This window comes from Mus caroli, chromosome 8 (genome assembly GCF_900094665.2).
Source record: "Mus caroli chromosome 8, CAROLI_EIJ_v1.1, whole genome shotgun sequence".
NCBI lineage: Eukaryota > Metazoa > Chordata > Mammalia > Rodentia > Muridae > Mus > Mus caroli.
The window spans coordinates 105,656,502-105,681,764 of NC_034577.1; the positions used below are offsets into that span (position 1 = coordinate 105,656,502).

A 25,263-nucleotide genomic window follows, 5' to 3' on the forward strand; every position below is an offset into this window, starting at 1 on the left:
TTTTCTTTCTTTTCCTTTCCTTTCCTTTCCTTTCCTTTCCTTTCCTTTCCTTTCCTTTCCTTTCCTTTCCTTTCCTTTCCTTTCCTTTCCTTTCCTTTCTTTTCTATTCTCTTTTCTTTTTCTGCATCCTGTGCTCCTTTGAGAATATAGCTCTGTCCTCTCTCCTAGGGGAGAGATGCATCCGTAGACGACAAGCCTTTGTGTAGCGTCTTCAGGTAGAGGAAGGGCTAGCCCCTGGACTCCGAATGAAGCGATCCCAAGGCTTTCCAGGAGTTGCAATCGCTACTGACAGTTCAATGTACACGTCTGCTCCCACCCCCTTCTAATCCATAAAAAGTCATCAAACAGGATAAGGAAGAAAAACATGGCCTGTGAATGTTTTTAACTCTCTTTAAATGCATACGCTTTCAATAGAAATTTATTGGTGTGTAATTAATAAAGTATCACTGATTTCCAAATTACATTTGCCAAACAATGGAAATTTCCTAAATAACTGTCAGGTAATAATAAAAAAAAAATTCAGTCACTGACAGCTTGTCACGGTTGAATCTAAAACCTAGGGGCAAAATACATATATTCTATGTAGTTTCCATTTCTAGACCCTGAATTTCTAAATTCTTCCTTATAAAAATTTAAATTTCTTTTCGTTTTGAAAGAGGAGACCTCTAATTATTGATTTCTTATTTTATAATCTCTTAACAAATTTGATATTCATACTGTAGATAATTAATAAAGTAGCCCCTCTGATGGTGAACATGTGCAATTAGTTTAAAGGAATTGGAAGGACTGGCTCTTAGAATGAGGAGCACGTCCAGGGCCTTAACGTCTTCTTCATGGAAGGAAGGTGAGAAACACTTCCAGAATCAAGTTCAGGCTCCATAACACATTTAACAGCGTTTAAAAGAGAAATAGGGACTGCCTTTGTGGACACAGTAATTAACTCACATATTACATGGTGAAAAACTAAAGAGTACATAGAAAACAAAGTCATGCCTGGGAGTGTTAGGACCACTGGACCTCCTCAGCCAATGGAAAAGAAATTCAGCATGAACATTCATCAAAGCATTGTCCTGTTGGCAGAGAGCCAGTCACACGAGCTCCGCCTTGGGAGCCGCACACAGACTCACAGCATTGGCTTCCACACTGTGATGTTTTGGTGGGATCTCGCGGGGTTCGGATAAGTTGCAGGCCAGATGGTCGCCATGTTCCTCAGCTGTGGTGTGTGGGACGTCCTGTGACTTGAAACAGATCCTGCCACGTCGTCGCTTACAGTTGGGAGCTTCCCGTTTTTCCACCAGAGCCAACCCTGTTGAGGAAGTCAGAGGCCCCACCGCCTCGATTTCTCCTGTAGGCTGATCTCACCAATACTTGTTCCAGTTTCCACTCATTTGAGCAAGCTGGAGATCCCTGCCATGAGGAAGGACTATTCTTAGTTTAGTCATTCACTAAGTGGCCTTTTTCAATGTTTGGTGTTATATTTGAACCAAAACACATAGGGCCACATGACAAGGGTCCTCATGTCAACATTCTATTGGACTGGAAGCAGAATCAACACATGAGTCATTTTAATTCATTTAAATTGGCTTTCTCCAGAATTCCAGGACCCAAAATCAACATGTTTGTTGACTGCACAGAGATGGGGAGGCAGGATGTAGTTTAACACTCAGATTGGCGACGAGGTGCAGGAAGAGTCAGGGGAGGCTGACTGAACAGGGGAGACAGCACAGTAAGATTTTGATGCGAGTAGGATACTTATGTTTCTTGTTTTCTACTTGTTTAAGCGAGATTCTCCTCAGATAATGTGTTTTGCCCAGAAATTTGCAAATTGTCCAAAATCAAACTTTCTACAATTATTGTTCTCCTGAGCCCTGAACCTGGGTTGTTGAAATTAATTTTTTTTCCCTTTTAATCAGAGAAATTCTGTAAGTCAAGGTTACCTACATCCAGACCTTTGTTCTTATTTTGCCTTAGGTATAAAAGTGCATTGTTTTTTCATAGCTTAACCAACTAGCATGTGACCAACCCTAGCCTTGTAAGGTCTAGTGTAATAAAGTATTACCAGACATCGGGATACCTGCTCATTTGTGTCTCATCCACAGTTGCTATCACAGTTCACCATCAGAGCTGGCCAACATGCCCTAGACATGTTTTACAGAAGGCATGCACCATCTTGGTGGTGCAGGCCTATCATACCAGCATTGGGGGCACTGAGGCAAGAGGGGTACTGTGAGTTCGAGGCCAGCTACAGAGCAAGACTTTCTGATAAGATGCTCTTCTGGTAAAGTTTCAGCATTAACAAAGCCCATCATGGAGTTGAGTGGTGGTGTACGCCTTTAATCGCAGCACTCGGGAGGCAGAGGCAGGCCAATCTCTGAGTTCAAAGCCATCTTGTTTTACAGAATGAGTTCCACAACAGTCAGGGCTACAAAAAGAAACACTGTCTTGAAACACAACACAACACAACACAACACAGGAAAGTGCATCTTGGGGCTGGAGAGGTGGTTCAGTGGTAGAGTACTGACTGCCCTTCCAGAAGACTTGGGTTTGATTCTGAGCACCCATGTGGTGGCTCAGAACTGTCTGTCACTCCAGTTCCAGGTAATCTCAGGCCCTCTCTGACCTCCTTGAATACCACACACATATATGATGCACAGACCAACATGCAGGCTACCATTCTACTACTACTACTGCTACTACTGTAACTCGTAGGTTTTTTTGTTTTTGTTTTTGTTTTTTTTAAAGAAAGCACTTCTCATCTCAAGAGCTGCTATTCCCATTTCCGTTGAATAAGATGGGCACCATGCAGCAGCCTGTTTCCTTTCGTTGCATCGCTTTGCCAGGAGGTACAGAACTCCCATACAAGTGCTCAAGGGAATGACCAGTTCAATTCAGCTTCCTGATGGATGAGTATCCTTTTCTTGACAAAGGCCCACGCTTTCTCTTCTAAGAAAACCTACTCCCTGCACTCTTACATAGCAACCTTGCACTAACTTACTCCATTAAACCCTGCGCATTAGGTGTGTATACTTGTGACTTGCCTGACATGCGCACACAGCCATAGCCACTCCCTCATCAAGACAGAGTAGATTTGTGTCGCTATAAACATCTCCTTCTTCTTCCCCCTGCCCCCAACCCCAACCCCAACCCCAGGCGATCACCTAATGCCTGCCCAGCAATTTTTAATTTTCTTGTATGTGGGTGTTTGTTACCCAGTGCGTTTATTTATTATTTCGAGAGAGAGAGTCTCTCTGTAGCTCTGGCATTCCTGCAACTCACTGGCCTTGGACTTATGAAGGTTCCTTCTGCTTCTGTTTGCTTGTTTGAGACAGGGTCTCCTGTAGCTCAGGCTGGTGTAAAACTCCCTAGGTTGGGATGACCTTTAACTCCCGATTCTCCTATTTTTGCCTCCCAAATGCTGGAATTAAAGGTTTGGTATACCACCACCTTCGGCTGCTACATAGTGCTTTAAATACTTCTTGAAAGTCAATGGGGTATGCATGACTAATGGCTGAGAAGCACAGCCAGTACACAAACAAGATTCAGGTCGTTTGTGTAGACTCTTGTGCAGATTTTAAAATCTTCACAGAAGGATTTGAGGCATAACTTACAGAGAGAGCGTCTTGTGACTGTTGTATTAGTGGGGAACCTGACGCTCTGACCCCGCTGTTGGCAAGAGGGTCTGTTGAAGATCCCCATTTGACTTTTCCAATAACCCTGTTAAGGGTGTTGTTTCTTAACATTCCCATTTTGCAGACAAGGAAACAGGGGCTCACAGAAGTAGAATGTTTCAGCTTACTTGCGCTCTGTACCTCTGTACCAGAGGTCTGTAAGCTGGGTGGACAGTGGTCAGTAAGCTGGGTGGAAATGTACCACCTTGTGGTTCTGGATGCCAGAGATGAGGAGAACAGACTTTTGTGTGTATCTGAGAGTTTGTTTGCTCACACAGATCGCGGGGCTTCTGATTTCATAAGTGGCTTTAGTGATGGAGTCCTGCTATGGTGGTTTGTGGATAAGGTGAACAACAGGAGGTGGGGCACTGCTAGAGGAAGCAGCTCACTGTGCGCAGGCTCCTAGGGCTTTATCTTGCCTTGTCCCTATTTATATTTTGCTTCCCCACCCCCCTTTTGCTTGTTGTTTGCCATGATGGACCAGGACCTCTGTGGTTACAGTAGTAACAAAACTGACCGTGGAGTAAGACTCTTGACGTGTTCTCCAGCTTGAGAAAGCCGTTGCTTTCAGAGTAAGGTCTGGTGGTGCCTGATGTAATCCTAGCGTTTGGGAGGCTGAGACAGGAGGCTCAGGAGTGAAGGGTCTCCTGGGCTACATAAAACCGTGACTCAAAGTTAAAAAGATTTGTTTATGCGTTTATTACATTTCCCATTCCATGTCTATTTTAATGTTCCAAAGAAAATCAAGTGTACTGTAATAGAGACACTAAAATGCTGTGTGCTTGCAGGGCAGTCTAAATACGATAGCATGTTTGAACTAAATAAGAAAGAGCGCTGGTTGAGCATGCTTCCCTCAAGCTGTTTAATCTATGATGGAAAATCTCCCCCGGACTTTTCTGGAATGACCTCCCGTTTGCCTCTGTTCCAGGTGTTTGGAGCCATCACACCTCCTGGCTTTGAACCAAGCTCCCTGCAAACTGAAATCTTCTGTGAGGGCTCTATAGTCTCCACCAGCTCAGAGCACACTCGTTCTCCTTTCCAAATGGAAGTTGAGCCTAATCTCCCATCATTCCCGTTACTGATGTTGGAAACTTCTACCCAGACTTCTTGGACCAGAGGCAGCAGCCAGATAAGGGGAGCCAAGCGAAAGGGTACAGCTGGCTGAGCTTCAGGAACCAGGCAAAATCAGCCTCAGCTAGAAGGTGCTGTGTGCATCCCTGAGGTTCATGGCAGGCAGGTGCCTGATTGCAGCTAGCGGTTAGCTTGGTTAGCTCGGTTAGCTCGGTTAGCTCGGTTAGCTCGGTTAGCTCGGTTAGCAAGGCTCCTGAGGAGCTAAAGGCTTTCAAGCTGATGTCTTTCACTAATATCTGTGATGGTTTCCTAAAACAAGACGTTATGGAACTCAACACTCCTTTTCTCCTCCCCTCCCACCCCCCAAGTCAGCATGGTTTTTATAAGAGCAGCTCTTAGGGAGCTTAAAAGGTAATGGGTAATTTTCTTCAACAGGTGTGCGCTCTGTTGGGACACAGGCACGCCACTCACCAGGTGTGTTCCATCAGGAAGGTGTGCTGGGGGTGGCCAGGGAGATGGCGCCCCCCTCCCCATCGTTTTACTCTTTTTACCCCTCTCTTCCCTTCCTCTTTCTCCTCCTCCTCATTCAGTCTTTCCCACTTCTTCATGGACAGGTATAGGAAGGTATGTTGGGAGTGGTCATTAAGGAAGTCCTCAGTGAGACACTGGGATCAACTCCCTTCCCCCACGGCAGAAGGGGAGGTGCAAGAGCCAAAGATGGGTGGAGGGAGGGCTGGGAAAGGCTGTCCCCTTCCGCACAGTCCTGTCCCTGCACAGACACCGCAGGTTCAGTACAGCCCAGCCCAAGTGGAGACTCTGCCGGCTTTGCCTCTGCTCTTGAATCCTGTGGAAGTGACTTCTTCAAAGTACAAAAGGCCAGGCTTCTGGGCAAACACTTCCACTTCTGCAAACCAGAAGCACTGTGCCCAGGGTCTAGAAATGCAAATGTGTGCATGCACACGAGTGTGTGCGTGTGAGTGTTTGCATACACGTGTGTGTGTGTGTGTGTGTGTGTGTGTGTGTGTGCGCACGTGCATGTGTGTGGGTGTTGAAATAGAATCTTGAGCCGAAAGAACATAATAAACTCCTGAGTACTGTGTGTGAGACCCTGGCTCCATAGTATCCCCACTTTTTTCAATGCCCTTGAACTAAATGCCTGTGTGTGCGTCTTGTCAAGGTACGTTGTTCTCAGTGTCTAAAAGGCGGGTTTTAAAACATTTTTCATCAGGAGACCATTGTTCTCTTTAATTTTTGTCCTGTGTTTAATTAATTGTCCTAGGGCTCTGGAGCGTGTTTATTATTGTGCCACATGTACTTTGCTTAAAGAGGCACAGACAACAAGCCACTGTGGAGTTCCCGTTACATTTGTAGAGCAGGAGGCAAGCAGTGGCCACATGAACCCCATTCAGTCAGGACATCCCTTTAATGTTCGGATCGACAAGCCTTAGGGAATTAAAGGGGACAAAACGTGAGCTCACCCTGTGACCTCGGTGGTGAGATTGCCCATTGGCTGTTGGAAGCAGGAGAGGGACCAAATTCATTCTGCAAAGCCGTTACCATTCTTGGAAGAAGGTGCAGGGGGACTTTATTTTCTGTGACCTTTCTTTCGCCCCTCATAGGTCTCACACAGAGACCCGTCTATGAAGTCAGTAGAGAAGTGGTGTTAACTCTGTGCTCCATGATGAGATGTTAGAGACCTTGACAGAGCTGGGGGATAGACTGCACGAAGCAGGCGTGTTGGTGTAACCGGGTAGCGGAAGAGGCCACAGTGCTTGCCTTCCGCTCTGGTGACACAGAAGCGGGAGAGGCTTGAAAACATTACTGGCATTGAAGCATGCGCTGTGGAGACCACCCTTCCTCGTGACGGGCAACTGCTGTTAGGTTGTCCAAGTGCCCAAAGCACACATGCATATAGTGGTGGCCACAGCTTAGATAGGGTTACGTCTCATTCCGTTCACTGCTTGTTTTTGTATGAGATGGTGACACCATTTCTAGGTTTCCTTGAAGAGCTTCTTAGAATCCCTGCATTGTATAAAGCACCCATCGTGATGCCCTGCAGCTAGGAACTCTCCCAGGCCAGGCCCTCCTCCTTATCTGGGTGTTTCCATAGTCTACAACACGCCACACAGCTAAAACCATCCTTGGAGTTGGAATTGGTTCCCCCCGTTCTTCTCCACCTCGATTGCTCTGTATTAAAATTCATAAAGACCCATAAATTATCAATTAGATGTCATTCTGTTGGTTATTTTTAGTGTCTTACTATAACAGGCATACATACATGTGTTAAAAATTGAAATGGCATGAGTTGTAGCATGTACAGTAAATCTTCCTTGCTCCCAAACAATTGCTGTCTCTCAGAATAATCACTGTCAGCGCTGTTTACACATGCGCCGTCCTCGTTTATGTTCCGTTTTGTAGGCCATTCCGTGCTTTAGCTTTGTGTGTGTGATAGCTGCGTTTTGAACTCAAAGCCTTGTGTATTTTAGGCAAGCGTTCTACCACCAAGCTATATACCCAGCTTAGCCCAACTTCATTCCCCCCGCCCCCCAGTGTTGGGGATTGAAGGTAGAAATTTATGCATGCTAGGGAATACTAGTGTTCTACTACCAAGCTGCAACCCTTGCTGTTCTGGTTAGGTTTTAATGCCAACTCAGCACAATCTTGGGTCTCCTGGGATGAGAGAAGCTCAGCTGAAAGAATTGCCTTGATCAGATTAGCCTGTGGCCACGACTGTGAAAGATTACTCCCTTGATTAATGATTGACAGTGATGGCCCAACCCACTGTGGGTACCATCTCTAGGCAGGTGGGGCTGGGCTCAATGAGAAAGGAAGCTGAGGAAGGCACAGGACAAGCCAACAGGTAGTATTCTTCATTACTCGCTGGTATAGATCCACGTTGTATTGTGTGTGTTGGAGTGTTTGCCCGTGTGCACGCACAAAGGCCTGAGAAGGGTGTTGAGTATCTTTCTCTCCAGCACTCTCCCACACCCCGTGAGGCAGGGCTCTCTCTCTAAACCTGAAGATGAAGCTAAGCTGTTTGTCAGTAAGCCACCCCATGTCTGCCTCTAACAGTACTGGAGTTAAAGGACAGAGACATGTTCACCCAGCTTTTTGCTGGAACCCGAACCCAGGTTCTCATGCCTGCACACCAAGTGTTCTTACTCACTGAACCACCTCTCCAGCCCCACTGCGCTTTAGCGCAGCACAGTGTATTTTAATCTCTACATGCCACGTGGCTGATTCAGCCTAACTGAGGGACAATGTGGCGTCAAATGTTCCTCCCACAGTATTTTGCATGTGTACAAGTGTGTTTGTAGGCTAAATGTCCAATGGTGGAATACCTGGGCCACAGAGCATGCCCTCTTAACACTTGATACGTCCAGTTGCCCTCAGAGGTTTTGTGTCAGTTTATGTCCCCCTTTCCCTTCATATGTGAGGTTGTCTGGTTCCCCCACACCCTGACAACCCAGGCGCTGCTCAACATACTTGCAATTACAGCATGCATCTTCATTGGGCCTGTCGAGAACTGCGCTAATTGTGATCTCCGGGCACTGTTCTCGCTGTGATTTCTAACTAGGACTGTTACTAGCAGGTCAGATGAGAACGTCCTCACCCGGTCCAGTGGCAGCACTCGTAGCAGCCCGAGGTCAGTTTCGCCTCTTGAGAGATACTCACGCAGTCGCTTGCAATTTATTATCTAGCACTGCAAAAACCATTCTGGTGCTGTGTTGCCCAAATCATAGAGATTCAGCTCAGGGATGGTGAAGATTCCTAGGGAACCAACCCATTTCCCACCTCCGAGTTTTCGTCTCTTGAATTAATATCTTTCTTTTTGGTATGTTAAGGGTTGAAGGGTGCTGAGAACTTTGTAAGGTACTTTTCATTGTCTGTATTTGATGCATCATTTCCAAAGCAAGGCTGGTCTTGACTAACTTTCTCTGGAGAGATCGCATGTTTTGTAATTTCTTAAGAGCTGACAATTGTGGATTCTGTCTGGTGAGGGTGACGTGCGTCTCTTTGCAACTCGGAGGTATGTGATTGAAACAGTGTGGATGGTAAGCAAGAGCATGCAAGGGGTTATGCAGGGAATTAGAATAACTACAGAATCAGCAAAGCAGGTTACCACTGCCTCTTGGCTTTGTCCTCATCACTGGGATGACTGTGTATCTCAGAACTTCCTCTGCAGTGCCTCAGGAGAGTTGGGTTTCAGTGTCTCAGTCACTCTCGTGACTTTTAAATTCCATTTACATTAGTCAGATCTGTCTGTTTGGAAAGTGTGGTCCTTGTAGATTTAAGAGGGTGTAAGGGAAACTCACAGCCTTAAAACGACCAGGTTTTGTTGTTTGCATGGTTGTTTACCTGTTTTATTTTGTAGTGTTGGAGCTTGAACTCAGGGCCTCACACATGTAAGCAATCTGCTGATGAGCAGCACTGCTGGCCCACACTAGTGGTCTACTCACAGAGAGGTGGTTCATCGAATGAAAGTACTCTGCATGAAAGGGTGATAACCTGAGTTTGCATTCCAAGGCCCTACATAAAGGCGGGTGCTACTGAGCATCCAGTATTGCCACAGTAAGATGAGAGGCAGAAGACAGGGGGCCCCTGCAAGCTCTTGGATCAGCTAGCAGCTAGCCTGATGCACGCAGTGATCAGTAGAGACCCTGCCCACTAACAGATCTGAAGCTTTCCTGGGAGCTACACATGCTTTACTGTGTTCATGTATGTATACTCACTCACTCATGTGAAAACCAAACCACAGCTCCCCAACTCTGGATCGTCCCCAAATCTAATGTCACCTGAAATGCACAGGCACATGATGAAGGCCGATGGGGGCAGATTCTCTGACTTGTTGCTTGGTTCCTAAACAGTGGTCCATTTTTGGTGTGTGGGGGTGTACCTTGGGTAGTGGACCACCATTTCTGGGTCCTTTTATTGGCATACAGTTGCAAGTAGTGTTTGTCTCCAGTGTTTCACAATTATAAATTAATAATAACAGCCCATTAGAAATTACCAGTGTCGTAAGTCCCAACTCCTTTGGGCATCTTAATAAAAATGATAATTAAAACCATAATTTACAGTAAATGGGGACACGGCCCAAGCACATCCACAATATGGAAGAAATTAAAAATCTCCAACCAGAAAGACTGTCCCCGGCACTGTGAAAGAATCTGCCTTGTTCTCGGAGTCTGTGTCTGTGGCACCTTGTCAGGGCTTATGGTTCTGCCTTCCCACCATGGAGTCTTTTGTGCCTGTGGAATCTGTGGGCAGCTCTGTGCTCGTCTGTGTGGCCTCCTGCTCCGAGCACAGACCTGTGTGTTTTCTGTCCATGCAAACAAGTGTCTATGCTCGTGCTGCCGGGGACCACCATAACCTCCTGGATGCCCACTCTAGCCCAGATTTAGACAGTCACCATGCTTGGTGGATTTCTCCAAGTGTTTTCCTAAGTCACATATTTAGCCAGTCAGCACCAGAGAGTTCTTTGTCCCCCCCCTGACGGATCAAAGAGCTTCTATGTCTGTATGACTCCTTCATCTTCAAGGCCACTGGAAGGACTTTAATTGGATAAACAACAACAACAACAGTCACAACAGTAACTCACGGTGTTTCGCTCTGTCCAGAGTTCTTCCTCAACATCCTCTTGTCCATTAGTGTGCATGACTCAGTCTCCATCCCTGTCACTACATTTCTCCTGTGAGGCTGTCTCTCATCTTTTCTCCTGTGAGGCTGTCCCTCATCTTTTGTCATTCCTGGTACCTTTTTGTGCACCTGTTTCTTTCTTATCTCCTTCAATCCCGATGTAGTTCTTGGTCCATGGTTCCTGCTGCCACACAGTGACACATTCTGACGCCATCTACATCCCGTCAAGTTGACAATCAATAATAGCCATCACAGGTGGCTAAGTATCCGGTGCATGCCTATATGCCTAGCTCTTAAGAGCCTGAGGCAGGAAGATCATGAGTTAGAGTCCAGCCTTTGCAACAAGAACTTGGCTCAACAACAACAACAACAAACAACAATAACAACAACAGATCTGGATAAGCACGTGGTTCCTGGGAAATGCTAACAGCATGGCGGTTCTGTGTAGCTGACCTGAGATGCAGCTAATTCAATTAGGGTGAAAAGGACTTATGTGGGAGGCGCTGAGAAAAGAAGCTGGAGATAACGGGGTGGGGGGTGATAGTGGGGTGGGGGTGGGGGCAAGGGGGACCTAGAGGATGGGAAAGGTGGACGAAGACAATGAGGCAAATAGAAGTGTTTGTGTATTTGGTTTGTTCTGTAATTAGCCATTGTAATTTCTATCCCTGAGAATGGAAACTAATGTAAGGTAAGGGGGCACTTAGTTTTGGGGGTTTACATTTTCTGTTTTAGCTCTTTGTATTTAAAACTGACAACCTGAAACCACGCGGTGTTAAATCCCCCAGGGCCGCTTAGCTCTTCTGACCGGATCTCCTATTGCAGATGCTTAGGGAACCTTGCTGCTGCCCGTTGTTTAAAAATGCCTTCTGTTATTTATTCTCTTCATTTTATTAGCGTTAAATATTCTCTTGCACCCACTGGCTATCTCCTCATGGTTAAGCTGCTGCAATTTAAACATTGTCATGAAGTTAATTTTTTATAAGATGAATCAGGTTATTAAATTTAGTAAACCATTGCCTTCATTATTTTGCACCAACTTTGGCCTCACGCAGGATTGGCTTAGCACTAGTACATTTCGCTAATTAAGCTGGCCATCAGCCGCGGTGTTCCGAGCTTGAGGGATGCTGTCCTCATGGGCTTTATTCAGGACTTAGCAGTAGGTAATGTTATTAAACTTTTTTTTTTTAATTTATAAAACTCCATACTCTGGAGATGTGGTTTGCTATAAACGTGTTATTGTCCTTGCTGTTAAACCATCATCTTTTGAAATATCCCCCCGCTTTGTTTTCGCTCCAAAGGCAGTTGTAAAGGATTAGAAAATGGACTTGTCGCCGTAGCTTTGACTAGTCGACTAGCCGCGCGTGTGTAGCTCTGCTTAGATAAAGGGAGGCGTGAGGTTCAGAGAATATCTTCACAAGTCACAGAGACAGATGGCTTAGCCATAGCTCTAGCCAGGACTTATCTGAGGGAGAGAAGGCACACTCACGCCCCTGCAGCCTGTTGCTGACATCAGGCCAGATGCACAGCTTCCAATAATACAGGCTCCTATGCAGTCGGTCACTTTGTCAAGTGAGACAGTGCAACCTAGGAAAATCAAAGGTGACAGAGAAGGTTCTGTTTCCTGTTTCCCTGCAGATTTCCAGGCAGTGTCATTCCTAACGCAGTGAGCAGTATTCTGACAGGAATTTAATATTTAGTCTTTATTTATTAAAAAGCAAGTTACAGGATTATTAGGGCTGCTGTCTAAGAGAAGGTGGACTGTGTGAGAGCTCCACAGCATGGCGGCCCATTAGCAGGCTGCATGAACCATCCATTCCTTAGTGACTGCGTCTGGGATGCAGAGATGACCAGGCATGGAGACAGTTGTTTACTGATAATCTGGAGAGCTGAATCCAGCCTCAGCATCTGCCCGGCTTTGCATCACTGTGCCTTCCTTTCCACCCAGAATTAATACGGTTGCTTTAGGGTACCACACACCCTAAATCCCAACACTTGGGAAGTAGAGTCAGAAGAAATGGAGTTGGAGGGTAGCCTGGGCTACATAGTGAGTTTCAAGCCATCCTAGGATATATAGCAAGAACTTGTCTCAAACAAAGCAAAATGGTTCCCAAAGAATGCCTGGGGACTGTACTTGCCATAACTGATTTATATTTTAATATCATTTACACGATTAAAATATTTCTGTGGTGGTGGTACATACCTTTAGTCCTCAGCACTCAGGAGGCAGAGGCAGGTGGAGTTTGAGGCCAGCCTAGTCTATGGAGAGAGTTCTAGGACAGCCAGGGCTACACAGAGAAACTATCTTAAAGCACACACTCACATATTTCTGGTCATTGAGTTGACATGAAAATTTAGGAGGGATCCAGGTTTTGCCATCTTCTCAAAGATCTTATGGGCACATCAGGTCCCAGGTAACAGATGAAGGTGTTATTGGCCCCTTGGTGCTTGCTTTCCTGCAGACAACAGTGTTCTATCCACCTTAGCTTCTAAAATGTGGCATTTTGGAGGCTGGGACATGTTCTGAAAAACCAGAGTTCATCCTCAGAACTGAAGCTCAGTCCCTGTAGCCCACAGTGGAAGGAAAGAGCTGACTTCTGAATTTTGTCCTCTGATGCCCATATACATACACATGTGCATCTCCACACACATCCATACAACAATAATAAAAAGATTAAAACATTCGCATGCACATATAAACACATCCATGGAGCAGTAATAAAACAATTTTTTAAAAAGGAACTGTGTATTCGCTTGGATTTCCTGTAATTTTAAAAAGTGAGGTATTGGGCCTGGAGGGATGGCTTGGGTGGTTAAGAGGGTTTCCTGCTTTCCAGAGGACTATGGTTCAGTCCCTAGAACCCTTGTTGGGTGGTGCAAAACCACAGCTAACTCCAGATTTGTGGGATCTGATGGCCTCTGTGTGCACCACACACATGAACCATGTCCATGCATAAATGAACATACAGAAACACATACGCATTAACATAAAATGTATCTATAAAATACACATCATTTTGCCATTCAGAGCAGTGGCTGGGTTTTCAACTCCAGAACAAGATTTATTCTTCCTCCCTCTCACCCCGTGCTTCTCTGTCTCCATGGTTTTTTCTTTTTAGATGATTTTGACATGTGGACTCAATATCTTTACATATATAGACTCTTTACATATGTAGACTCTTTCAATTTTCCAGTTTATCCTTGTGACATTTTATTTTCAGAACTGTTTCCCTAGGAGTTGCTTTTGTTTGTTTGTTTGTTTGTTTGTTTGTTTTTCGAGACAGGGTTTCTCTGTGTAGCCCTGGCTGTCCTGGAACTCACTCTGTAGACCAGGCTGGCCTTGAACTCAGAAATCCGCCTCTGCCTCCCAAGTGCTGGGATTAAAGGCATGCGCCACCATGCCCGGCTGGAGTTAGTTGCCTTTTAAACCTCATGAATTTATCATCTTAAAATAGTCGAACATTTCACAAAATCTTTTTAGGGTTTGTGGGTATGTATGTAGTCCTTTTAATATTTTTATCTAATTTTAACATTTTAAAATCTAGAAAATACTATATAGGAGCTGAACATGCCTCTGTGTGTGTTCGGATGGGGAAAGGACTCTCCACGAAACCACCATTGCAACTTACAAAGACTTTATATTTTAAAGATGTTTTTATTTTTATTTCATGAATATGAGTATCTTGCATATGTGTGTATATATATATATATATATATATATATATATATATATATACACACACACACACACATATATGCAGCATGTGTGTGCCTAGTGCCCCTGGAGATCAATAGAAGGCATTGGGTCTCTTGCAACTGAAGTCACAGTTTTGAGTTGCCCTGTGGGTGCTGGGCACTGAACCTGGGACCCTGTAAGGGCAACCAGTGCTCTTAATCCCTGTTTATGTACTTTTGCATTATGTTTATTAGTTTGAGAGTGTGGGTGTGTGCACATGAGTGCCATTGCACATAAGGGCTAGAAGACGACATTGAATCCCCTGGGTCTGGAGTGACATGAGTCTCTGAACCTCCTGAGGTGGGTGCTGGGAGCTGAACTTCTCCGTCTTTTGGGAGAGCAACTAGGGCTGTCCACCTCTCTCTCTCTCTCTTGCTCCCCTTTCCTGGAGATCATAGCCATACTGCTTTCAGCCACGATTTCTGATAGCATCGAGAACGGTGGCTTCTGTTCTTCTCTCTTCTGGCCTTTCATGACATCTGGTTCTCTTGCTTGTCTCACTGTTTCAGGCTCTCATTCCCAAGATTTTACATGAGAATGTGAAATGGTTGGAGGGGTAACTAAGGTGGGATGGCAGGCTCCTTCCTCAAGGAGCTTTGTAGTTAGATAGGGACAGGCCACTTTCATCCATTCAGGAACCCAAATGCCTGAGGCTGAGCTTTCTGAAAGGCTGGCCTGACTCTGGCTCTCCTGTGTGACAGTAGGCCTGGCATATCTACCCGGATCCTTCCTTTCGATACATTTACATCCTTCTCTGCCTGTAAGGCACAAGCTTAGCCAGTCTTCCGTCTCTTGTCCACTGCTCTAGAACTGGAAAAGGACTGAGTGACACCCCATAGTCCTGTTATGTGCTGTCCCGCCTTCCCAAACCTTGGCCTCCAGAGATTGTAGCATACTTCTATGATATTTTCAGAGAAGGACATGTGTGTGTATATCTATATGTGTTTGCATGCATAAGCCTGTGTTCCCACATAGGCACATGCCTTCACAAACACACACACAAAGGAGTGTGTGTGTATGTATATATATTGTATATATATGCTCAGATTATTTTCTAGCTGTTCTCACCAGGAAGGTAATAAGGAGGGCCTAGGATAGACTGCCACGATTGCTGGATTTGTAAGTTCTGGAAACACCCATCACAGAGTAGAATATGGGGGCCTCATTAAACAAAGGGTCTAGTCATGGTTGGTAGTGAAGCATCTGGCAGTGGCCTGAACTCTCTTGGACTGGGCCTTCATCTTTGAAATAGCTGTCTCGGTTGGGACAGCTTTCTCACATCTTGCCGTTGGCCTTCTCTGTCAGCAGGGCTCTGCTGTGCATCTAAAGTAAGACAGTTTCTCTATCTTGTCACTAAAGCCACTAACACTCCAATGCACAGTTTCACCCTCTGAAAATATCTCCTGACCTGTCCCAGTCCCCTGGGGCACAGAGCCACCTCTGGTTGAGCACCGCTCAGTCTCGTCAGTGCTGTCTATGTCCACTGACATGTCCCTTAGTGACCCACACATTGACACCAGCGTTGTTTCTAATGTGGACTTTTTCTTCTCACCACAGGGTTCGAGACCGCCAAGTCCTTTGCCCTCCATGGCGCGCACGTGATCTTGGCCTGTAGGAACTTGAGCAGAGCCAGTGAGGCCGTGTCCCGCATCCTGGAGGAGTGGGTAAGCGCTCGGCTGCTTTGTTTCCTATCTGTCACACCCGAACGTACCCCGGGTTGAGTGCACAGAGGTTTCAGCGCAGCACGTACAGTTCGCTGCTCTTGGAACAACATCTTTGCTTTCTGAGTCATCTTCACGCTGTTTACTGTGTGAAGGGGAGGGTGAGTGAGCTGGTTATTACCCATGCGTTTGTTTACAGTTCACCGCCAGTGTCACTCTCTTTATTAGGAGGCTGTTTACTTATTTAACTCTTTTATTAAGAGAAATGAAACGCCCATGGGTACAGTTGGGATGTGTCTGCTCACGTGACATTGTTTACCTGTTTCTGTAGTCATTTGGTTGTTTTCCTTTTGACGGGTTTTATATATGGACACAGACTTCAAAGGGTCCTCAGAGAGTCACAGGGGAGCGAGATAGGAACACCAAGATGAGTCTTGTTTTCCTGTGGAAAGAGAAGGTACAAAGTAAACGTCCTCCCTGGACCCTGAAAGGTACACATCTTTAACTATTTCTTGTGTGCCCCTCTAGAAAAAAGGTTTCGAATGTATGCAAGAGTACATAAACGCTGATCTGCACTTTGATTGGCTCATCTGATACACTGCGTCATTTTTTGGTGAGGTGAAGTCTAAGCAGCCTTTGGGCTAGGGCTTTGCTCACTAGGTACAAAGAGAAGGGAGAAAGGAACTTTAGTTTTGGCTCAGGTGTCAGCCTAGATCTGGCCCACCCCTTTGCTTTTAGACTGGGGAGGAAGGAAGCCAGAAAGAGGGAGAGAAAAAGAGGGTGTTGGGGAGGGAGGGGGGAGGGAGGGAGGAAGAAGGGAGTTGGTGGGAGACTGATTGGGGCTTCTGTGTATCCTCTAGGACACCTAATGCCCTAGTGGCCTATATTACTCAACTAGGCGTCCCTCTCTAATTTCCAGCACCCCGTGTCTGTACCACCCGATTCTTCTCAGTCAGTAGACTTGCCCATCCAGGAAGTCAGAATCTTTGTGACCTAATTTCACCCCCCACCCAAGCTCTACATATGACCACTGCTGCATTACGGAATAAGTCTTCGTATATGGACCTCTGGGAGGACACGGCACCTCCAAACCATACAACTTTATTTTCTTTAATGGTTGTATGCTATTCCAGTGTGTGCTTATGTATTAACTTAACTACGGTCCCGTTTGGGGCTCAGAAAGGTTGTTAGCATTCTTGTGCAAATGAATACAAGTGATGTAGTGTCCTCTATCTCCTGCATCAGACTGTCTCATCAATTCATGTGAAATTAGGTCTAAAGTATGTGAACCCTCTTCAGCATTTAAGCCTATGACTTACCCCTGGGCCGGAGCCTTAGCAGTGAGTTCCTCCCTTCACTGGGTTACATATGCAGGTAACATTTTGGTGGCCCAGTTGTTGCTGCATGTCCATTCCTGTCCCTGGTGTCTGGAGGCTGATTAGACTTCTCAGATCTCGCGGATTGAATGATGTGCTTCAGGTTGCAATGGTTCCATGACCTCAGTGATTCCGCCCTTAGCACCCTGTACAGGGATCTTAATGTCGGAGCGGGTCTCTGAAGCGGGTGGTGTAGCTCAGTTGCTTCTCATCTTCGACCTGATCTTTCTCTTAGACTGCACCACAGATGGGAACAGACTGACCTGTAGCTATTCAATTTTGATATCTTAAATCTATCTATCCTCTATTTTCATCTATCTATTTATCCATTTATCATCTATTTAAATCCACTGTCTATCTCTCACCTACCAATTCTGTATTATCTTAATCTGTCTGTGTCTGACTGTCAATTATCTATCATCTATCTATCTATCTATCTATCTATCTATCTATCTATCTATCTATCATTTGTCTGTCTACCTACCATCTATCTGTCTGTTACCTATTTGTCTCTTCATTTATCTATCATCCATCTTTGTTGCCATCTCTCTTGTTTGTTTGTTTGTTTTTATTATTTTTTTCCAGGTAGGATCTCACTGTGTACCTCAGGCTAACCTTGAACTCACAGTAGTCATCCTGTGTCTGTCTGCTGAGTTCTGGAATTATAGGCATGAGCTTGTCCTGATTCCATTACCATTTGATGCACAGAGGCAGAAATCCTTGGATCTACCTCGGGCAAGTCTCTTTAGAACATCTGGCACATCCCTAATGAAGAAGGTTTAGTGAGATGATCTCAGAGACCCAGCGTGTACTCTCTCCTCCCTTCATGTTAAGCCCCAACGGCGTCCCCATGAGCCAGACTCAGGTGATGGGAAATATCACTGTGGCATTTCACCAGACAGTTTCCTGATGTGGAGTGGCAATCCTAGAGGAATGATTATCTGGAAACATTCAAGTTAGGGACGTGGGAACAGGAAACACCAGCGGAGACGAATGTGTCTCTTGCAGTTTCACACACTGAAATCGCATCCTGGAGGGTTTAGACTACAGAGACTCAGCCCTTTGGTCGTATCTCAGCGGTGCACTTGTTTTCGGGGTATTTCTCATTCCCCCAAGATGGTGATTATGGAGGCCCAGATTTAGCACTAAAGCCATGGTTACCATTCCCTGTCACTGCCTTCCCTGTCAGTGCAGTGTAGAGACCCAATCCTGTTGCCTTCTTTATGTTTGGCTCCCCACACCTTCCCCCCATGCTTACCCTTGACATTGCTGGTCTGATTTTCTTCAGACTCCTCCTGATTTCCCGTCTCTGCACAGGGATCTCACCTGGCATTTCAGTGAGGATTGTCAAGGTCAGTTTAATCCACTGCAGGTTTTCAGTCTGCAAGCCATCTTGAATGTGATCAGACTTTACCTGGGATGGACCATATCTGTACTTGGCTGGGGATGTGGTAAGACATATTGCTACCCCGTGGGAGGTTCTGAGTGGTCCAGGGTTTCTTGTTGCAGCAAGAGCTCATTCAGAAGTCCCCGGGCATTTTGGCTCCAGATTGCCCTCCAGGTGCCAAGGCTCTGTCGGCATCTTTAGCTTAGCTCTGGAGATGGAACTGGTTTCTTCATCCACTGGGCTTGTTCCACCCAAGGCTTTCCCATCCAAGTTCCGCTGCACCTTCCAGGATCTCCATGTTCCCAGTGTTTCCTGTCTGTGTCTTAGCCAGTGGAATTTTTTTTTTTTTTTTTTTTTTTTTGTCAATTCTCAGTGTTGGGGCAGCTGACTGCCCTCATTCATTGGATTCCTGTCATAGACTGTGTCCAGGCATGGCCCATTACAATAAAACAAGCCTAGTCTTCATTTCACCGAGGAGCCAAGGCACAAGTGCCAAAGATGGGCAGTGCCCAGAGCCACATAGCTTGTGAGCTCAGGAAAAGGGCCCTTGTTCATGCCATCTGCCTTGAAGATCAATCAGCTGGTTCTTCTCCCTCTTATCTGAGTGTCCCATACTTAAGTTTTGCAGTCTTTGCTTCAGGTGCTTTGGTGGCATCCAAATGGTTAGTTTCAGCCATGTTTAGAGAAAGCAACTGGTAAACATCGACATCAATATAGCCACATCCCTCCTCCCCTTCCTCCTTTCCTTCTTCTCCATAGGGATGGGGTCTCAAACTGTAACACATTCTAGCTGGGAACTCACTATGTAGTCCGTTCTGGCCTTGATCCTAAGTCTCTCTTGCTTTAGTCCCTCAATTGGAGAGACTACGGTGTGCACCACTAGATCCAGCCTTGGGTCTACCAGGGCCTAGAGCTGCTTTGATGTTGAACTCACTAAGGACCAACGTGAATGCAATCGACCTTTCTTCTTGTGACAACCTAGAACATCTCTGGACATATCCAGATGCTTTCTAGGAATGTTGCAACCTATTTCTGTCTGATGGTTACAAAAAGATATGGTAGGGCTGGAGAGATCCAATTCCAGGATCTGGGAACCCAATACCTTCTTTTGGCCCCCGGGCACCTGCATTTGCATGCATAAACTTACATAGAGGCACACAGGGATACACAATAGTAAGAAATAAAGATAAAGCTGTAGTATGTTGTCAAACAGATACACACTATGACCTTGGTGAAATGTCTGAACTTCTGGGAATTTCAGCATCTCCATCTGTAAAATGCAGAGTACAGTGTGGGTTTCAAGGCAGAGGTGGTTTGTGGTAAATACAGAACTTATGGGTAGGTAAAGTATTAACACATGGTGGAGAAAGATTAAGTGCTCAGTGCCACTGCCTTGGTTAATGGCAGTGATGGAGTTATTGGTTTCTTAATTACACACGGAGCGCATCGCAAAGCTTGCTTCCTTCACCCTCCACAAGTGACCGGAAGGGGAGCTATAAGGACGATGTTTACCAACACGGTTGAGGTGGAGTCATGATGAATTGTTTTCCCGGCTTTTCAGGTCTGGACTCCCACAGTTTGATAGATGCACACTTAGTTGGTTGATTAGTGTTTTCCAGTGCACTTCATATTAGCACTCAACCGTCGTCTGAAAAGCCGTCTTAATTATTTACGTGATTGCCCTTCCCTTTGTATTAACAAAGATCTGCGTTTTGCACATAGCCAGGAAATGCTGTTCAGTCACCAGGAAACTGGAAGCAGTGGTTACTGAGAAGGGAGGGGGAGAGAGAGAGAGAGAGAGAGAGAGAGAGAGAGAGAGAGAAAATGTGGCAGAGAACATACATGCTGGCTTGATGGAAGCCACCTGATCCAGAGCTGCAGAGCTAAATCACTCCTGTTCTCGATGGTGTGGTTTCCAGGTCTGTTTATCTCCCCGGAGTGGAGACGCATGGGCATTGGTGGTGCTGTCGAGTCCTGACAGTCTTCGTTGTGGGCATCAGAAGGACTTTGTGCCTGCTATGACGTTGGGCAAGCAGCACTGGCACTTGGTTTAGATTTTTCTTTTTTGAGACAGGGTTGCACTGTGGAGTCCTAGCTGGCCTAGAACTCATGATGTAGACCAGGCTGCCCTCATGCTGCCTCTGCCTCCCAAACGCTGGCGTTAAAGGTGTGTGCCACCACCCGACACAGCTGAGCCTTCAGCACCTCTGACTCCTAGTTCTCATGATGTACAGTATCAAGTGTGGGATGGTGTGGGGTACTCAACACAGCTCTGACGAGTTCTCCGGAAATCCAGCAGCTTTCTGGCTACCCCAGAGCCACTGGGAGCCTCCTCGGTGCTTGTGCGGATTTTCCCTTAGTCCCTTTTCCTAGGAAAAGCTTATACTTGGCAGTTTGCTTTTCCAGATGGAAGGTGTGAGAGGTGATGTCCTCTCATGCAGCGTGAGCACCTGTGTGTGTGTGTGTGTGTGTGTGTGTGTGTGTGTGTGTGTGTGTAGGTTGTGTGTGGGGTGGCTGACATAGAAGCTTTCTACCCAGGTGAGTTACTTGCCTTGGAGAGCATGACTGTTATCTGAGACAGTCCAAGGTACAAAACTCATCCTGTTGTTTTGAATGTCAGCTAAACAAACCCACACAACTATTAAATTATCACTAAGCGTCTTGGTTAAGGTTTGATTGCTATGAAGAGTCACTATGACCATGGCAAATCTTATAAAGGAAAGCCTTTAACTGGGGCTAGATTACAGTTTCAGAGGTCTAGTCCATTATCATGATATTGGGGAACATGGCGGCAAGCAGGCAGATACGGTGCTGGAGAAGGAGCTGTGAGTTCCACCTCTTGAGCTTCACTCTGCAGAAGGGGGCTGTGAGCTATACTGGGCTCACAGTAGCTAGACCATATGAGACCTCACAGCCTGCCCCTACAGTGACACATTTCTTCCAACAAGGCCACGCCTCCTGAGAGTGCCACTGTCTTTGAGCCAACCATTCAAAACTGTGGGTCTATGAGGTCCATTTCTTTTTTTTTTAAATTTAATTTAATTTTTAATTTATTTTCTACACTCCATATTCCATTCCCCGCCCCAACCATCCACCCTCCGTCTGTTCCACATCCTCCCCACCCCCTGTCTCCACGTGGATGTTCCACCATCCACCTCATCTGACCTCTAAACTCCCTGGGGCCTCCAGTCTCTTGAGGGCTAGGTGCATCATCTCTGAATGAACACAGACCCGGCAGTCCTCTGCTGTATATGTGTTGGGGGCCTCATATCAGCTGGTGTATGCTGTCTGTTTGGTGCTTCAGTGTTTGAGAGATCTTGGGGGTCCAGATTAATTGAGACTGCTGGTCCTCCTACAGGATCACCCTTCTCCTCAGCTTCTTTCAGCCTTCCCTAATTCAACAACAGGGGTCAGCTGCTTCTGTCCATTGGTTGGATGCAAATATCTGTAGCTGGCTCTTTTAGCTGCTTGCTGGGTCTTTTGGAGGGCAGTCATGATAGATCCTTCTTTGTGAGCTCTCCATTGCCCCAGTAATGGTGTCAGGCCTTGGGATGTGAGGTCCATCTCTATTCAAGCCACCACAGTTAGTTACTAGGAAAAGTCCATCCTAAATCAGCCCCTGGATTTTTCTCACTTATTTGCTTTAAAGGTTGTTTTTCTGCACAGTATTGGATTTCAGTAAATAAAATATGATATAAACAGTTCTGTGAGCCAACAGCAGCTATGTACATTGTTTGCTTGAGCCAGTAAGCATAGCGCTCGCAGCAGAAGACCAGGATGAAGTTCCGCCCGGGTACATTCTCACATGTCGTTTACTGTCATCTTCATAAGCTATCGAGGTGTCTGTGCACTAGGTGATGTGCTTAGCATTAACAGTGAAGCACATATACCACATGATTAACCCATCTGACTGCCAAGGCTTTTGGGGGCTGGGTAAGAGGTGTGTAATTCCTGGGGGATGAGTGGGGAATCTGAATTTGAAACTGCATCACACCAATTCTTAACCCTTCTGATACCTAATCTAAAATTCCTGGTGTGTGTTGTTCCTAAAGATTGGCCCAAGTTTTCTTTATTGAACTGTCTGTCTGTCTGTCTATCTGTCTGTCTGCCTGCCTGCCTATCTACCTACCTACATGCATCAGTATTTTGGCTGTGAATGTCTGTGTGAGGGTGTCAGATCCCCTGGAACGAGAGCTATAGGCAGGTGTGAGTTGCCATGTGGGATGCTGGGAACTGAACCTGAGTCCTCTGGAGGAGCAGTCAGTGCTCTTAACCACCGTATGTGCCTATCTCTCTGTATGTGTGTGTGTGTGTGTGCATGTGGATGCACATGTTTATATGTGTGAGTGCAAGTGCATGCGTGCCATGGTACGTATGTAGAGGTCAGAAGACAGTCGTGGGTATTGGAGCTTGCCTTTCACTTGTTGGAGAAGGAGTATCTTATTTGCCACAATGTGAGCCTGGGGAGCTGGCTCAGGAGCTTCTGTCTCTAATGCTCAGTGGTACTCAATGGTTCCGGTACTGACCATGCTTCCATATCTGCTCTCTTTGTGGGTTCTCAGTATCCTCCCCCCTCAGAACTTCATGCCCTTTAACCACCGAGCCATCTCTGGTTCTCTTGTAGGGGAGAGTGACCTTGAACTTCTGCCCCCTGCTTTGACCTCTCATGCATTTAGATCACTCACTGCCTTGCACCATCTCATATAGTTTTACGGGCACTAGGATTGAACCTAGGCCTTCCTTCATACAAGCCAGCAAGCACTCTCTCAGCGGAGCCACACACTCCTAGTCTTGACGAGGCTTGTTAAAGAACTCAGCCTGATACTGTACTCTGAGTCAGTGTCTCATGATGGGAAACGTGTCAGTAACATGAGGGTACCTGTGGTTACCTAGGAAGGAACTTCCCTAGCTCTTTGTAATTCGATGTCATTGATAACTGGGTCAAAGGAGTCTGCATCTTCCCTTCCGCCCCCTCCCTTCCTTGTTAAGTGCTATGTAGTGTATTTACCGTTCTGCCTAAGTTGCCCATTTGACCTTTCTTGTCACAGGCCCAGGAAAGACGCTTTATCAGTTAATAAATTATTCATCCTCTCGTAGACATAATTGGTTGCTAAAATATTCTGAGTTTTCTCTGTCTTCAGAATGTCTGAAAAATTGTGCCTGGTCCTTCTCCTCCAACTTTTCCATCTCATTTCTCATTCTGAAAATTCTGCGTTGACTTACTCTTGACTGTATCCACCATTCTTTGATCACCATTTCTGTGTCTTCAGTTTTTTTTTTTTTTTTCTTCCTGGCCATCCCTGGCAGTCTTGAACTGAATCTTTTCAAACTTTATATCCATTATAACCGTTATATAACAAGGGCTGTGGTTCACCGCAGAATTTTAAAAGGATGAGCAGGAAGCACAGGTGGCTCGCTCCCAACCATCACCCCCAATTGTGTGCAGCCCAAAGAAGATCCATCCTTTCAATAATGTGGACTCCCCTGGGTTCTTATTAAGCAATTTTGACACAGTCTAAAAAGACAGATTTCATCTTCAGATGGTATCTAGCCAGTGGCTGCAAGGCTTGCATCTGGCCACTCAGCTTTTAGCCTGTTATTTAAGAGAAGAAATATACTTGAAACTGTTTTTCATGTTTATTATGGGGCATTCAGAGAGCCTCAGATGTAGTGTATATTAGATTAAATAGAAGAGAAATAGTCACTGTGCTGATAAAACTGTCCGGGCAAGGACAAATAAGAGATCAGCGGTACTGAAGGCGGTGTCCCAGGCTGGCCAGCCCTTATTGCAGAAGGCCAAGGTTAACCCAAGAGAAGCATTTACAACAGAAATACTCCAGGTCCTTTCTTTGAAGCCCTAGAGACTTGGGATCAAATTCTGACACAAACAGTTGCCCACTGGCTCCCCTGGCTTGTTTCCTGTAGAAATGGCACAAGTGACAACTTTCAGGGTCACCACGAGGACAGAGTGCAGCCACACAGAGCTCTCCTGCATGGAGCCCAGTGTGCTGCAATGCAGAAAGCTGTTGTGCACCATTGTCCAACACAGATCCCTGAACGAGACAGATGCATCTACGCATCTTGAGAAAAGTGTTCTCCCCTTGTTCTAGTTCAGGCTCCTCTTAGAAAAATGCCATAGGCTGTGGGCTCAGGCAGGATCCATTCCCAAGTGTTGCAGAAGCTGGAAATCTGAACGCTATGCTTGCTCGCTTAGGCTCTTGGTGAGAATTGTCTTCTGTTTTATAGCTTACTATGTCTCCTCATCTTAAAGGGCAGAGAAATAGAAGAGACCGGGAGGAGGGGGAATAGAGAGAAGGGGGAAGAAGGGAGGAGGGGCTGAGGAGGAGGGGGGAAAGGAAGGGAAGAAAGGAAGGAGGAGTTTGGGAGACATTTCTAAGCTTCTCTCCTATTGGATCCCCTTGTTTCCCCAGCAGTGTTAGTCAGCACTGAAATGCTCTGAGATGAAAGTGGATCCTCTTCCATCCTCAGGACGTAGAGAGGTGATTGTTACTGGTGTAGCCTTGGGTGACTTGGAGCAGGCTGGCCTTGCATAGGCTGGGGTTAGTGCTGAAGAGAAGTAGAGCCCACAGAGGCCACCCCTACCCCTAGGGGATTCATGAGACCTGGTGTCTGTCCCTGTCCCTGTCATCTGGGGGATTTAGATGCAACCGAGTTTTGAGAATTCTGCAGAAGGAGAGCTTACAGGTGTGTTGTAGTGACGTCAAAGCCT

At 46.0% G+C, this 25,263-nt stretch overlaps 1 protein-coding gene across 1 annotated transcript in view; it reads left to right on the forward strand.

Annotated features, from left to right (window-relative positions):
• The window catches only part of Wwox (WW domain containing oxidoreductase), a 915,833-nt gene that overhangs the window by 31,984 nt on the left and 858,586 nt on the right, over positions 1-25,263 (forward strand). Inside the window, exon 5 of the mRNA XM_021170653.1 lies at positions 15,667-15,773. Coding sequence (XP_021026312.1) covers positions 15,667-15,773 — 107 coding nt within the window. The remainder of the gene's footprint in view (positions 1-15,666; positions 15,774-25,263) is intronic.